The 16,266-nt window shown below is 38.1% G+C and overlaps 1 protein-coding gene across 1 annotated transcript in view; it reads left to right on the forward strand.

The window, feature by feature from the left end:
* CPXM2 (carboxypeptidase X, M14 family member 2) overlaps positions 1-16,266 on the forward strand; it is an 80,135-nt gene that overhangs the window by 41,723 nt on the left and 22,146 nt on the right. The window contains exons 4-6 of the mRNA XM_030030843.1: positions 5,299-5,383; positions 5,925-6,075; positions 13,906-13,994. Coding sequence (XP_029886703.1) covers positions 5,299-5,383; positions 5,925-6,075; positions 13,906-13,994 — 325 coding nt within the window. The remainder of the gene's footprint in view (positions 1-5,298; positions 5,384-5,924; positions 6,076-13,905; positions 13,995-16,266) is intronic.

Here is a 16,266-nt window from a genome sequence, read left to right on the forward strand (position 1 = left end):
TATTTTCTATTAATTTTAGGGTTTTGTAATGCAGATAGATCCGATTATCATGATGGCAGAAGAATAATAGGGTTGGCTGGAGCCAGGTCCATTGTAGATGATGCTGAAGCGAACTCTGCCAAGGTTTGCTAGTCTCATCCCCAACATCTCTGCCACCGTGGGCTTGAGCTTCTGCTGACCTTCCTTGTTTATCTCAAGTCATGTGGGGTTTTAGTGATGTGGAAAAGCATCCTTAGAGACTAGGATAAGAGTATCAGATTTATTTCACTTGTTGCTTATTCAGCTTTCCATAATTGAGAAGCTTGGCCTTAAAATATTACATGCGGCAGATGCTGTTCCAACAAAATAAAACCCTATCCAAATAGTCAGAAGTCTCAGCTGATGTACTCGCCCGCCGGAGGCTGGGCAGCCAAAAGCCTGGCATCTCTCCACTGCTTCTCATTTAGCACTCGCTGCGTGTTGTGCTGAGTTGGGTTTCATCTATATGTCTAACACACGTAAAGAAAAGTAAGCAAATTGTATTGGGGAATGCAAGGCAGAAAGATGTTTTGTTGTTCTGGTGCTGTCAGGATGTCTTTCCCTGTGCTCAGTAGCCTGATGATGTGGTTAGATAAAGAAAAGCTGATCCTTTGGACGGGAACCTGCCAAGGCTGTAGGAGATCTGCTTTTAATTCTCTGCTTTGATTCAGGTTTCCTCTCTGTCCCTGGGCAAGTCACTTAATCCCTCAGCTTGTCTTTTTTTGGATGGAAATGGACAAGCTGGACATTTCCCTGCATCACAAGAAACTGAATTTAAAATCAAAGATGTTCAAATAAGCCTTGTCTAAACCTAATGCCTTACAGATAAAAACCAACTAATTAATAATAATAAAAAAATCCACCACATTAAGTGAATTGAATCATATTTTGATTTTTGCATTTACTTTCTGTGAAATGAATTGATTAATGTTGGCAATACGTACAGAGATTTTTCAGATAGCTTTCTCCTGAAGAGATAAGGCTGGCATAAATTTTAAAAAGGATTATTAATGCGAAGGACCTGAATCCAAATGATTCCTGTCAAATCTGTATCTCGTGATCCTTTTCTAGCATCGATGAAATTCATGAGGCAGTCGTGCAAGTAGCACTTTGTGCTAGAGCATGGTGAACTGGAGGTAACCTTGAATACTTTTGAAGATACTGTCACGCAATGGTTTCTTTATTGCCTAGCTTCCTGCCAAGAAAGAGCTCAACAATCAACGCACTCTTTTCTGAATTACGTCTCCTTGACTCTATAAAATCAACAAATATGTGAGGAATATAATACTAGGTCCAGGGAGATATTAGAGAGTGAATTCAGAAGAGCTTCTCTAAAACAACGGTAGGGACATCCTAAGTACTGTAAAGTTTTATAGCTTTCTTTTAGCTTTCCTTAGATAGTTTTATTGTTCGATGCCGATGGGCCCCGAAAAGATTCGATGTGACGTGCTGCAGAAATTAACGTCTGCAAATCCCAAACCCAATGAGATGGATCTTCCTGTCATCAGGTAACAACACAAACAGATGATGTTCCCCAATGCTACTTCTAGCACAAGGCTTTGCTTTAGCTGTCGTGTTTCTGTGATGGATTTCCCTGAAAGCTTTAGATTTCTGTGTCTACGTGAATAAACGGAGCACCATGTAAGTATTAAACTCTTCAATTCCAGGAAGCGCTGTGCTTACTGTAAACAGACTGGCTGTTGATTTGAGCATGTGCAACACATCCATCTGCTTCCTGGAAGCATCAGACCTCCTGTGCTGCACATGTGTAGAAAATCTGCAGCTTAGTACGGGAATGCTCTTCTCCTGGTCTGCATCTATAGAAATATGTGGGATTTAAAGATACTCAGCTGCAGTCAGAAGCCCCGTGCATTAGCTTCTGCTAGTTTTCCAGATACTCCGAACACAGGAGTGCATGCAGTGTTCCCCGTCCCCACCGTGGGGAATGTGATTTCAAGGCAGAAAATGCCATTTCTGAGGGGAATCTGAATTTACAGCAGCCTTCTTAATATTGGCAGAAGTTGTTCTTCTTATGACATTGGAAAAAAGGGGGAAGGATTTAAGGCCCTAGAGGCGGTTTTGCATTTCAGGCCAGTGGGAGAAGGTTCTGGTCAACTGTGATGGTTTTATTCTGCATCTCAACAAACGCAAAGCGGATGCTTATTCCATACAGGCAAGCACAGTTAATAGGATGTGGTATGTGACCAAATATATTACACTGATTTATCTCATCCCATGACCCTCTGTAGTCCTATACTGCAAATGTTACAAGACTGGATATAGTCCCATTTGTATTTTAATTGGCAGACTGCCTCTGAAAAGCATGTTACTTGTCACTCAAGATGGAATATGTGTACGACTGATTAGTATACATTTTCTTTTGGGAGAAGTTTGAACCTTTGTAACTGTAGGGAGTGAGAAAATTAAAATATGGTAAATAAAAGTCCTAGATTGGAAGTATTGGTGTAAGAGTAGCATTTTCTTATGCCAATAAAGTGAGCTGATTCTTTTGAAAACTGTCTATATATGCCATGATTTTCTCACAAAATTTTCAATTGTACAGAATGTCCACTGTTATCTTGTTTTCATGTGGTTGTGATATTCTGTTTGAAAACCTTTTTTCGTGTGTAGAGTAATGAATACGGATGTATTGTGTTTGTCCTCCTAATCTTACTTGTGCAGTTGAAGTAAAAAAAGTTCTGTAATGCTTCAGAAGCAACGTCTTCTTGGTTTGTAACATTGCCTCTTTTGGTCATTTACCCTGATTTTGAGAAACGGCCAAGAATATATTAAAAAAAAAACCAAAAACCAACAAACAAAACAAAACCAAACCAAAAAAAACCCTAACCCACAAAAAAAACCAACCCCAAACCCCCACACCACCTTTTTATGTGCACTGAATATGTACACCACCACCCCCATTCAAACCCATGAGTTTTGCTCTCAACCTCAGTTTCTTTTTCAATCAGAAAAAATTACTTTTCCTCTTCCTGGAGTTCTGATATTGGCCTTTTCCAAAATTCCTAATTTCTATCTGTGCTAGATGTAAATCTGCCTGCCTTCAATTTATGATGGCAGTGAAATCTGGTGCACCTGCCAGGTTATTGCAGAAGTTGAGCGAAGAAAGTAAAGTTCTTTACAAGAGTTAGTAGAAACTTATACAGCATGCTGAAGTCACTATCTTTTTTGTTGTATATCATTTTATAGCCACAAAGACTTGAGATGCCAGCATGGCACTTCACAGATCTCTGGCAAATCCCCTACCTCAGGAGATCTTCCATTGACAGGCAGACAATCAGTGTTTTCAGAAGGCTGCTAACCTGTTAAAGTTGTTTAACAAATGTTGAAGTAGTGTGTGTGTTACAGGTGGCAGATGAATTCATCTTTTCAATACAATAATAAAAAGTTCAGTCTGCTTGGCAAATGTCAAGATTTTTCCATTTAAAACAACATGAATGGCAGAATCTATTCATTGAAGAAGGCTGGTGAAAGATTTGCAAAGGACTGGTTTAGTGTGTAAAAGAGCTGGGTTTGTTCAGTCATTTTGTCAAAATCGCTTGATCTCGTCTTTGACTTTCGGTTATCCATAAGCTACATACAGAAGTGCTTTTCTAAATCCTACTAAGCACTTACCTAATCTTTGGGTTTAGGTGTCTTTGTAAGTCTGGACATCAGGTTGAGTCTTTTGTGTAAGTGGGACCACTGTTACTCAGAAAATGGGATAGCAGATGGAAATCTAAAGTTATAAATTTTCTGCTGCCATGTGTTGACTTAGGCATTATTTGAAGGTCGCTATTTTGTACAAGACAAAGCTGGGTGAACTTGTACTGATCTTGTGGCAGATGAATTTGCTCTTGTTCCATCCCTGCCCCTTTTTTGGTCTTTACTAGAAACCTGACTCTCTTTTAGTGAACATATAAAAGCTAGTTTGTCCCTTTAAATGTGAGCACAGTGAAGTCAACGTGTGTGTTCATAGGTAGTTTGCTAATATTATTTGTTGATTTTAAAAGAAAGAAAAGCAAACGAAGTTACATTTGTATGGGTGCAGTACAAGGGGAAGCTTTTCTTAGGTGTGTGTGTCCTTCCAGGTACTCTGTTACTTCCCATCTATACGTTCTGCTACTTCTCCCATAACTGCCCAGATTGCCCCTATTCTTCTTTGTAGTCCCATGAGCTTTCCTTACCCTGGTTTCACTCCCAGCAATCTGACTGTGTAGCTTAGCTAAGAACCCATGTTCAAGAATGACTGCTCTAGAGGACTGCTGGTTACGTACTATCAGTTTATATACATGAATATAGAATTTAATCATCCTGGACTGACTGTACAGTACAAAGATACCTCCAAGACACAGCTCTCCTCTAAGTCACTGCCTGTTGAAACCAGGAAGGTGTTAGGGGAAAAAGATAAATTACTGCTGCCCTTTCAGACCAAAAAATATGAGAGGAGAGTCAGGGCATTTCCTTCTCCATAGCTGTATACCCATTACTATGGGGAATACCTAGACAGTTTAAAAGCTACATAGCTCTAACTGCTCTCAGAATATAGGAAGCAGCATTTTATTTCTCCTCATACTCTTCTTTAGCTGAATACAGACAAGGCACAATTTAAGTACGAATAAATATTTTGCTTTTTTTAGATTAAAGGGGATTTTACTGTAAGTCAGACAACAGGCCACTAGACAGATCAGCCTACTGAAGATTGATCTAGATATACCAGCAGTGCACTAGTACTGTGATCAATTGGACTCTGCTGTGCAGAGACAGAATTGTCTCTTTGTTCCTATCTATTGCTAATAAATACAAGAATGACTGCAGGCTCCAGTCATTCTTGTATTGGAAGAAATGGAAATTTTGCTGGTTGAAATTCATGGGCTTTTCATCCTAGAGGATTTATGAGGTTTTTTCCATTCTCTCTGATAATAACAGCAGAAATAAGAAATGTTCTGTAGCTGAAAAGGTAAGATTTTGGAACACTGGATGCATCTGTTCTAGATAAGCCATTTATCCCCCAAACTGCATATAAAAGGAAAGGAGAGCAGTAATCCCTCACCTCCTGGAAATCCAGATTATTATCTTTGGTTTTTGCTTCTATGTGCTAGGCTTTTGTAATTATCTGTTGAATCTAGATTTTCATGGCACTTTTTCAGCCAAGCGTTGACATGACTTTGCCAACTGGGATTTCCATTGCTAGCAGTCTTACAAGCTTTATTACATTAAACAGAATTTGTAGTCGTTCTAAGTTATGAAAAAATAACTTAGATACTCTTTGTCTTTTTCAAGGAGTAACTGGGTGACCTCTTACAGAGTATTGGTGAGCAATGACAGTCATGCATGGACTGCTGTCAGAAATGAATCTGGAGATGTGGTGAGTATAACGAAACAGATATTTTTATGAAGAAAGCACAGGTGGGAAAGTGGGGACTGTCCATGTGGAGTTTTGATTTGCCAGATTAGTCAGTGCAAGACTACAAGGCAACATCTCTCAGTGATCCCGCTACTTCTAAGAGCAAATCACATGCTATAGAGAGGGACCCAGAATATCCTATATGACAAATCTGCATGTGTCTGCCTATGGATGTGAATGCCACCCTGGCAGTGGCCTTGCCTGTGATAAGAATTGTTTCTTGTTGCATGGCCCATGGAAGGGTTTGCGTCAGTCTGCCGGTCCCTGGGGACATCTCGTGCCCGTGAGGTGCCTTTTGTTGGAGAGAGAGGGTGTGGAGCTCTGGCCCCTTTGCCCCTCTCTGAGGGGCATGGGGGGATTGCGTTCTTTGAAGAGCAGTTTTGGCCTGAGCCACCATCACCCCGGGGCCGTACCAGGTGACTTTATTTGTTTCTATTACCAAAAGTGCTAAAAGACTTTTGAAGAACTGATCTTGCTATTTCCGTATGTTTGGCCTGCATAGATTTTTGAAGGAAACAGTGAGAAAGAGATCCCAGTTCTCAATATGTTGCCGGTGCCACTGGTTGCACGCTATATCCGTATAAACCCCCGGTCCTGGTTCGAAGAAGGTAGCATCTGTATGAGACTGGAAATCTTAGGGTGTCCTTTGCCAGGTAAGAGTCTTTCTCAGTTGATGTTGACATGGCTGCCTGTGCCAAGACTCAGAAATTTTATTTCCTTTGGATATGTGAGCTTTTTTTGATGTAATGCTTGTTTTTAGTGAGTAGAGTTATGCAGAAAGAAACGAGAAGATCTGTCCGTCTACACAGACAGTATCAGGATAACTCTTCAAATGCAACCGCATAGTATCTATAAGTGGCTTTATTAATAAAACAAAATTGCATGGATGATCTAACAAGATTTCTCTGTTGTTTGGGCTGAAGTGCAATGCAATTAATCTTACTGAGTGCACATGTACTAGAGGCAATAGAATTACATTATAGTCACTTGCAGAAGTCTTAAGCTTCTAAGGCAAGAAAGAACCATCATAATTATGTAGTTTGATTTTTTTTTTTTTTTATTTTTTTATTATTTCATTGTACGGGCCATAGAATTTCCCTGAATTAATTTGAAGGCAAATACTGTGACTGAACTAGTGCTTATCTTGTAGGGGGAGGGAAGGCAGTTGGGGATGTAAAGAATTTCTAGCAAATTTCAAGTGTTACTGAATCTGGCATGATCCCTGGTAAGTCTCGGGTGAAGGTAAATGGCTCTATCCTTGGTAAAGACTGTGGAAAAGACACAACCTGATGTTTAGCACAAGTTTCAGGTGTTAGCTGTTTCTCTTATATGAGTGCAAAATATAGTTAGGGTTTTGCTAAACAGTGTATACAAAGTGAAACCTTATACGAGGCCACTTAAAAAAAGGGGGGCATTTAATACTGCAGATTATGGCAAAGACGTGTTTCTATTAAGCACATTGTAAATAGTCTTATGGTGGATTTGTGTCTACATGTGTATGTACGTATATAAATATTTGAAAAACTGGTTGTTCAAACCTTTTCTAAGTTGCCCACTACTCATTCCACATCTCTCATCTGCTTTTTTTCCCTTTGATCCTAAATTCTGGCACCTTGGGGATAGCTGTCTCTTTTTTTTGCAGGGGGCTATGAATAGTATTTTCAGAAATACTAGAGCCAGAAAGAGAACTGCCTTTCCAGAGCCTATCATTACTGCTTTAACTGTTCCTGCCGCTGTTCAGAGACTTGCTGCCTCAAATTCCACTGTTGATGTAGGGTCTTCACATGCCAAGCAGAGGCAGCCTAATTTTTGTCCTTTAGATATTTAAATACTCATGGAAAAAAAACAACCAACAACAATCTGGGGCACGGAAGGGATAATTCTCTGTCAAAGAGAATATGGGGCAAGTATTGTCATAAAACTTAGTCTGTAGGTGTATTAACCATGAAGCAGTGAAGGTTAGCAACTTAGACAACTGCTTTTCTGGGGCTAACAAACACATCCTGAACTTGAATGGCAGTGACCAGGGGTGTCCTGTGTATGTGAATATTCATGTTTTCAGTAGGATTCTGATTTATTTCAACCGTGGGTTTAGAAAAATCCAGCTCTGAGGGTTGCTTGTTTCCCATTGTAACTTTTATCCTGCAGGGGCAATTGCAGAGCCAGTATTTCCTCTCAGCTCTTGAAAGGACTGGTGGGCTGTTGGAGAGCTGTGATCTATCCCAAATTCCTGTGCGGGTTTGCAGAGGATCCACTCTCTATAACACAGTGTGTGAGGCTGAAGGAAAAGAGTAGCTTTCTTCAGCATGGTGACTTTCCTGGCATGCAGGACAGGCACAGATGTCTCCAGGGAATGAAAAAAAATGACACTCAAACTGTTTTGAAGAGCAATTTGTAGGGAAATTCTCAAAATCCTTTTCTATTCCATAAAACTGTACTTAAAGAGGAAAGAGCAAAAATGTCGATGTTTGGAAAGGTGATTTTTATTAAGCGCAGCACTGATTTACACTAGTTTCTTATTGGGTATACACCTATATAGGGCCAAATTCTGCTTTGCAGTGTTAGTATTTGTCACCCTTCAGCTTCATGGGACTGGATCAGTGGATGAAGGTGCTACTGAGGTGAGAACATATCTGCACTTCCACCACTGGTGCAATGAGTGCTGTTACGGCTCGTTGCAGGTCTTGGATTAGCATGGAAACAGCATCAGTGCTTCTTCTTGGTAGTCATTTATTGAGTTAATTGCCTGCAGTGGCTGATTCAGTTTATTCCTGAAAGAAAATACCAGAATCATTCATTGAGAAACACAATGAGAATGGGTGTGTTTATTCAAAATGTAATTGGACTGAAAGAACTAATAGGTTTTGATAAGCTGCTGACCCGTCTTTTTAGCCCAGAAAGAACTGACATTTCTTTCTTCTAGCTCATTTTATTCATCGCACGCAAGGCTCTCAAAACAAAGCTGTTCCCCAGGTTGCAGAGGCCTTTGCATGCACATTTTCCTCCTGTAGGACATGACTTGTTTTTTGCAGTTCCCTGTAACTGGACTTCTTCACCCTTTATTGCTGTCATCTTACTCGTTTCAAGTTAAATAACCGACTGGTTTGGCCATGGGTCCAGCCTCTTTGATAGCACTGCCAAACACTGTATTGCTGCAACTAGAAATCAAGGGTTCTTTTCTGACAGAGGTTTCCTCCATAAAACTAAGCAAGTCTCCCAAATTCATCAAAATCAGGAGGTGGACCTCTGTCAGTTCACACACTTCTATCCTTTCCAAAGCCCCAAAACCCTTGAAAAAAGTCATGAGATGCTCAGTTTCCTTCAATACCTGGTGTGGTTTTGATTATATTTACACCATGCGTGTGAACGTACAAGAAATCAAGTTATCAGGAGGAGCAGTTTGGTCGTGTTTCAGAGCTCCCACGCGCCATGTCCTCCCAAGGCAATGACAATGCATGGGCAGATGGGGTGTAGGGAAGTACCCCAGGAAAAAAGTGGGGCTGAAGGAAAGTAAGTCACTTTGCATGCCTGTGAATTTCTTTTCCTGTCTTTTAAACTTGTAATGTTAGGGTTTATGTCTTTATTAATCCCTGAATAAATTAAGCAATTTGCATTCAGTCTGTACTCTGCATCAACCTTCCATCATGTAGGCTCACAAGGGAGGGTAAGAAAGGAATACCAGATAAAGAAGAAACCTGAATAAGATATTAATGTTCTAGGAAAGCTTGTTAGCACTGGTAGTATGTGATGGAAATGGTTAAAGACAGTTAGGACCCATTCCTGTGGGTAGGGCTCTGTTAATAAAACCTTCCGAATATGCTAGGTGCGCTAAAAGTTGGACAAATCATGAGAAAACACTATTTAGATAATGGGAACAGAGAAATTACAGATTATCTAATCGGTATTACATAGGGTGATTGTAATTTTTATCAGTGAAATGCTTATATATTACTCATAACATACATTTTCGGTGTATTGTAGGCTAGTTTTGACAAACAACCTTTTCTAGACTATTACAGTAGCTCTACAAAGAAAACTGTGTTATCCAACTGTGTCAGAACCGTCTTTCAGGCAACAGAAGTGATTTGCTGTTTCACCAAAGGAAAAACATTGGGCTGTGGAGGAAAGATGCCAGAAAATCCTACCTATAGGAGAGGATCAGTGCTGCCATTTCTTGCCGGGGAAAAAGAGGACAAAAGCACCAGCATTTAATTCCCTTTCCAGTTTCCAGAAATGCTGGTATTTACATAGATGTAGACTGACACTCACAATCTTTTGCAGTTGCCTCAGAGGGATGGATGTACTTTCCTTGCCTGTTCTTTCTCAAACCTAGGGAAAATCAAAAAGAAACTGCAGATGATCAAAAGTACCCAGAGATAGGAGAGAGAAAATTAGCTGAGCTCTTCATGCATTTATTTATACTGTAGAGTATTCAAGGCAATAGGCAATTATTTTAATGCAATCAATTTGTGATGAAATTGAATTTTTAATAATTGTTATATAGAAAACTATCATTGGTATCATGATTATGCCATCACTTTCAACCCAAGATAAAAAATGAACTTTAACACTCTGTAATGGAGTACTGTGTTTTGCAGTGGATGCATCATTCAGTGCTATTTTCATTGCTTGTCTCTTATTTGCCAGGCTACCTGGTTAAGTCTAGAAGTGTGCTTATTTTGTATAAAACTGACTTTCTACAAGTATCTTTCATGATAAGTGATCGTGTATACAGCAGTACTAAATTCAGCGAACTACTTGTGAGAGTAAATTTTTGCTTAGTGTGACAGTCTCTCCTTGTGTTCTGCTTTTATCATTGCAAAAACTAAAACTTAATGTTGGGCAATTTAAAGCTTTTTGGGGAGTTTGCCTGAGCAAAGACTGAATAAAAATGAGACCAAATTAAATAGTTCTCCTGGGAAAGGCCAATGTATTATATTTCTCCATACTCATCAAGACAGATGTGTAACATCCCCCAGCAATGCAGTGGGTGTCATTAAAAGGTTTTCTTTCGTATTTTATTTGTAAAGGTTTTCTTTCATATTTTATTTGTAAAATGAACTGTATACTATTCTGAAGTATTAACAATCCTCAGAATTACCATTATTATCAGAATCAAACTGTAGGAAATCATTAGAAAGATCAAATGTTGGTAGAAAACCTTTAAGAAGCGACTACTGCGGGTTGAGAGTTTGGGTTTTCTTTTAGCCATTATTATCATTCATTATGCTTAACTGGAATTAGTTGTTTGGTATTGGACTATACATCAACATATATAGAAAAGAATCCATCCATAGTTGAAGAATATTATTTCATTGCTGATTTAATGTGAAATGTTAACGCTTATGACTGACACGAAATAGATCATGTGGAAGAAAACTTACAATTATCTGATATGTCTGCCAGCGGATTTTTTCAAGATTACACGTGTGATGCCTGTGACATGTTCAATTTTGTGAAGACAAGTCAAATTCACTTATATTACATGGAAATGAAAAAATCAGTCATTTGCAAAATGGCACATTTTTAAGACAGTCTAAAGGATTTAGACTAGAATATTATTTCTATTAAAAACTTATCTAAATCACTTGGATTAATTTCATTTTCTTGTCCATTTGGAGCACCATATGAGCACCGCTTCTGAGCTTGCAAGCTCCATCAGTACAATACCATACAACTCATGGCAGGACTTCTGTGAGAATGAAGCATATGAACAAATCGTGTTGGGAATGGATGCAAGTATTACTTACTAAAGGAGAACATTTTGATAATATTGTTTTGTGAGCATTGATTTCGTCTTCAAGTTATTGCAAAGCTCACTTCATACCTTTCCATTACAAAGAACAGAAGTATGAAGGTAACAAGCTACCTCTACCTGCAAACTTAATTAACTCTACTGGTAATGTAAAGATAGATTAGTGGTAGAAAAACCTAATATATTCCTCTGTATAAATAGGAGTGCCACAGTTTGGCAGGATCTTTTCTCCTTGGAAGAAAGGCTGTCTGAGGTAGTGCCATGAATAGATGAGTGTATTTCAATTCTAATTCTTCTGTGGTTTGAGTTTCTTAGTCTCTTATTCTATGTTTTATAAAAGAAAATAATTTTTGCCAAAGTGGACCTAACTAGCTGTGTGCGAGACTGGTACGCCTTTTTACATTTTAGCTTTTAATTTTCTAATCTGTATTCCTGCTGCAGCAGAAATACGGTGATTGAAGCAGACTCGCAGTAGAGCCTGGCAAAATACGAGTGTTAATTCTCTAGGGAGCTGTCAAATTGTGCAGTTTTTGAGGAAGGACCAGAGATCCAATCATTCTCATTGTACAGCTTTTTTAAGTTTCCACCAACTCTACAGCATTCACAGTCATTCCCATGATATTAATGTTTGATGTATGGAAAAAGTGCCAGACTTTGAAAGGAATGGGATTAAAGTATTAGGAAAAAGTATCAGTTGCTGTATGTTTTGGCTCGTGGTAATAGAGAAAGCCTTCAACATCTTGGCAGTTTTATGATGTTTATTTTTGTATTTTTACAACAGAGGGATATTTTTACAATGGTGAACATATTCTGTGTGGCATTAAACACATTGTCTCTTTCTAGAAGAAGTGGGTTTTTTATGATTTCCATTTCTCAGTCATCAATATATTAAAGAGTAATTTCCATGCATTAACATGGGTTGACCTTTAAGGGTTTGGCATTCCAGAGTCATCTGCAGGCTTAGTGCAGCATCGTTGCTGTCGGTGGACTTGCATCAATTTAGCCTGCAGTTAAGTTGGAAAGAAGACCTAAAAATGCAGGTGAATTATGTGAAACCTAACCCTCTTGATTCTTCAATTTTTTATTTTTTTTTTTTTTAAATAAGCAAATCTTGTTTCCTCACCTGATTAGGCTCTAATTCAAATCCATTTCCAGGTGGTTTTGTTATAGAATAAGTTCTCACTGGAAAGGACAGACTGCATTGAACAACCAGATTTTGTTGAGCAAGATGGTTTTTTGACATTTTTCAGTCGTATTTGTAGAGCAGCATTCAGCTGACCTTCCAGTATTTCTGCTGTAGATTAGGGAATGGAAGTGAAGACAAGCATGTGAATGAAGAGTAAATAAGTGGTAGAGAACATGGGTAATGTTACAGCGAAGCTTAATGGAACTTCCATGTTTCATTTCATAAATAACTTAAATAGTTCAAATTTTGCTTTCCTTCCACATAAGAAAACCTCAATACTTTTAGAATTTTATGGGAAGAATAAGTTAGAGAATTTAGAGGTTACAATGTCAGAAATATGAAGCTTAAAAATGTCAACTTATAAGGTATTTTTAAGTGTTATGAGTTTTCCATTATTTCATTAAATGTTGTTGCAGAATACTATCTACGTATTCTTCCTACTAATAATTATGCTTGTTTTCCCCCCCAAAAATCACAACTGATAGGTTATATACTGTTTAAAAAAATCATTTTTCTTCTCTAGAGACAGTGTCTTTTGGCTGTGTTGCAATGAGACAGGATAACATTTAGGCTTTCATATTTGGCTTTTTTCCAATAATTTTAAACCAAATGAAGATGATTTTGTGCAAAGGGAAACAATTTTTCATAACAGCATGACAACCACTGGCTTGACAAACAATTACGCAAAATTCCAGACATCCCAGATATGGCAAATTGAGGAATGTGTCTGATGTTTTCCAAATAGACTTGTTTATCTCTAAAAATAGGTCATAGTAGATTAGGCTAGGAGCACACATATCAGGAAATATAAAGCTGAGCCCTAACAGTCTTGGCCTGTTTTTTTGCCCAGGTGAATGGCCTGGACAGTGAAGGACACAAAGGTTTTTGTTCTATCCACATGTTCTCCTTTGTGTGTTTTAAAGTATCAAACTATAAATTATATCCGTATAGAAATGAATATGCTGATTTTAAAGTAACAAAGGCCTCTGACTTTCATAAACAGTGTTTAGGAAAATAATCAGGAATTTTTAATATGCACAGTAGATCCTTTCTGTATTTTGCAAGCAGTGCATAGACTCTGAAAATACTCATCAAGAAAAGTAAAAGATAATTCCTTGTAATACTGAATTAATCAAGTAGACACAAAACATTTACTGGGGCTTTTTCCTCTGATGTGATTTCTTCCCACTCTCTTATCTTGCATCTGACTCATCATTTTCCAATGTCTTTTGCCCTCTTCTGTAGCCTAAGGATGCCCTTCTGCTTTTCTGTTGAAGTTTAGTTGTTCATGCAGAGTAGCTGTCTAGCAAGCTGATGCCTGCTGCCTCCTTGCTTTTGTTTGGATCTATATAAGCTGATTTGTGCAGTAATTAGAAATCTTTCAAATTTGCTGTTTCTTTGAGCTTTTCTTTTGAAAACCTGTTTTAAATACATGTAGGACAGTGGAATTCAGATTTCCATGTTCCTTGCGTGCATTATGGCTAAGCATCTTTATATTTGAAATTCATAAGCACATGAAAATTCTTTTATTTCTCTTCTCAGACCCAAATAATTATTACCACAGAAGAAATGAAATGACAACCACAGATAATCTTGACTTTAAGCATCACAACTACAAGGAAATGAGGCAGGTAGGCAAAGAAGCTGGTGTGTGACCTCCTGGATGGAGGGTGGATGGGTGCAGGCTTTTGAGCTTTTATGGAATCTGAATTCTACCTGTTAAAAATACTGTTAAATGGTGCAATTTATTTTAAAAAAATCTTTTTTTTTTCTGTTTTAATCTATTAAAAGCAACAATCTATTAAAATCCCAAAGTCTTAATTTGTACATCATCTAACCTTAAACAGGTGACACTACGTGACAGAGCGAGGTTTTACACATAATGTGCCATCATTTTTCTTACATATATATTTGAGTGGTGAATGTTACAGTGGTTTCTCCTTTCAGATTTGACCCTGACTTAGCCATCAGGATTCTCCTATATTTCAGTGGGTTTGGATAATTAGAATAAACTATACAAAGTCCAATTCTGTTTTCATAGTTGTGAAAACCAGCAAAAACTCACCAAAAAAAACTAGGAAAAAAAAAATCCTGTTAGCATAATTTTAAATCTACTAGCCTTGTTAATCTTGTTCCTTTAACTTCAATTAAGCAACCTTGCTGTTCTTTTTGTTATTATTTTTAATCTTGCTTCATATCACCACAGGCATAGGTGAGGGTTGTCCTAAAGTAATATTTCTGCCTGCTTTCTCTTCAACTATAAAGATAATATGTTTGGACTTGAAGTGTGTGAATCATTTGCTGTGCTGAATTTTCAATGTATTTATACTGCATGAATCACCATTCATTTTTATTGAGCAATTGTGTACTGAGTCACACATTTATTTCGGTAGAGATTTCGTGGCCTATATTTCTTAGCACAAAGATTAGACAAGTAGAAACTCAATTGGCATAATTACTGTCAAGAACAATAAAATAAAGTGTATTTTAGATTCTCATTGCAGAAAGACAGGTTGGTCAGGTTAGAAATATCTCTGGGGAAAAAAACACAGCTTTAAACCAGAATATTTTTCCACTTTTCATACAAGTAGAAAAATTGCAACTGTGGCTAAGAGCTGGTCAGTTGTGAGCTGTCTTTGACTGTGCTTTCCCAATTTCTGGTTTTCTCTGTGTCAAAGCAGTTAATTTGTTTAGAGATCATTGGATTCTAATTGGGTTCTGCTGCTAGTAGGCAGAAGATTGTGGGTTGGGTTGCAATAAGTCTTATATCCCCAAAACTATTATCAGAACTTCATAATTTCTTTCCTGAGTGTAAAACGGAACAATAACTGTCAATTTCCAGAGTCAACTTAAACTTTAAAAAAAAATACTGTGCGTTATTGTCAGTTTTGTTAGCTGCTTCACTGCCAACCATCTCAGAAAAACGCTGTTCTTTGATGTTATTTATTATAAATGCTGAAGAAGGAGGAGGAGAGGGTGTTCCCTGGGCCATGTTTTGGAAGCATTACATTACATTGCAATATGTCAAGTATTTGTGAGAGAGAGGGATTTTCTCAGTGTCAGATTATTTTAATAGAACTCTCTTTTTAGGAAGATAAAATTTATAGTACCAATTTTTTTCTCTTAAAAGAGCATTCAAGAGTCTTCTTTCGGTTAATGGCAATGCTTGCTGTACCTTGTATGCAGAAGTCAGGATTGTCTTACAATCCAAAATATTTACATGATGTATTCATGCTGTATAGGAAGCTGTTAAAATGGTAGGATAGATATCCCCAGAAATAGTTTGAGATGGACATTTGAGTACAACCTTGTCTTTGAAACAGCAAACCCAGGTCATATCTTTCTTAGGACATAGGATTGTTAATTTTGAAATCCATTTAACTGGATGTGACTCATATCTTTGGACAGGCCAGACTCCAAGCACCCCTGAAATCTTGTGTGGCTCTTCACGGTCAGCTGTGTTTATGGACTTGATGTAACAATAATACAGAACATTGAAGAGCACAGTATACATTACCAATTGAACAGGTTTATTTGAGGGTTAAACAACCAAATGTAGAAGGCTGGAGCGATACCCAGCAAACATCCAAGGTCGCATGCAATGCCAGGTTGACAGCCTCTATCTGATAGTCTCCGCGCTCAAGGAGGAGGTTGTTTCTGGTTTGGCTCGCAGCAGAACAAGAAATACAGAGATCTTGGTAGAGTGAGCTTAACAGTTGGATGCCATGATCCTAAGGGTCTTTTCCAACCTAAACGATCCTATAATTCTATGATCTCCAGAGAGGATAAAGAATAGCCCTAACCTGAAAGGCACTGACTGACAATCCTTTTGCCTCCTCTAAGCGTAGATGGCACCGAGACCTACATTTAACCCACCTTTCCTGCAAAATGGAGGAATTGGAC

This window comes from Aquila chrysaetos, chromosome 11 (assembly GCF_900496995.4).
Source record: "Aquila chrysaetos chrysaetos chromosome 11, bAquChr1.4, whole genome shotgun sequence".
Lineage (NCBI taxonomy): Eukaryota > Metazoa > Chordata > Aves > Accipitriformes > Accipitridae > Aquila > Aquila chrysaetos.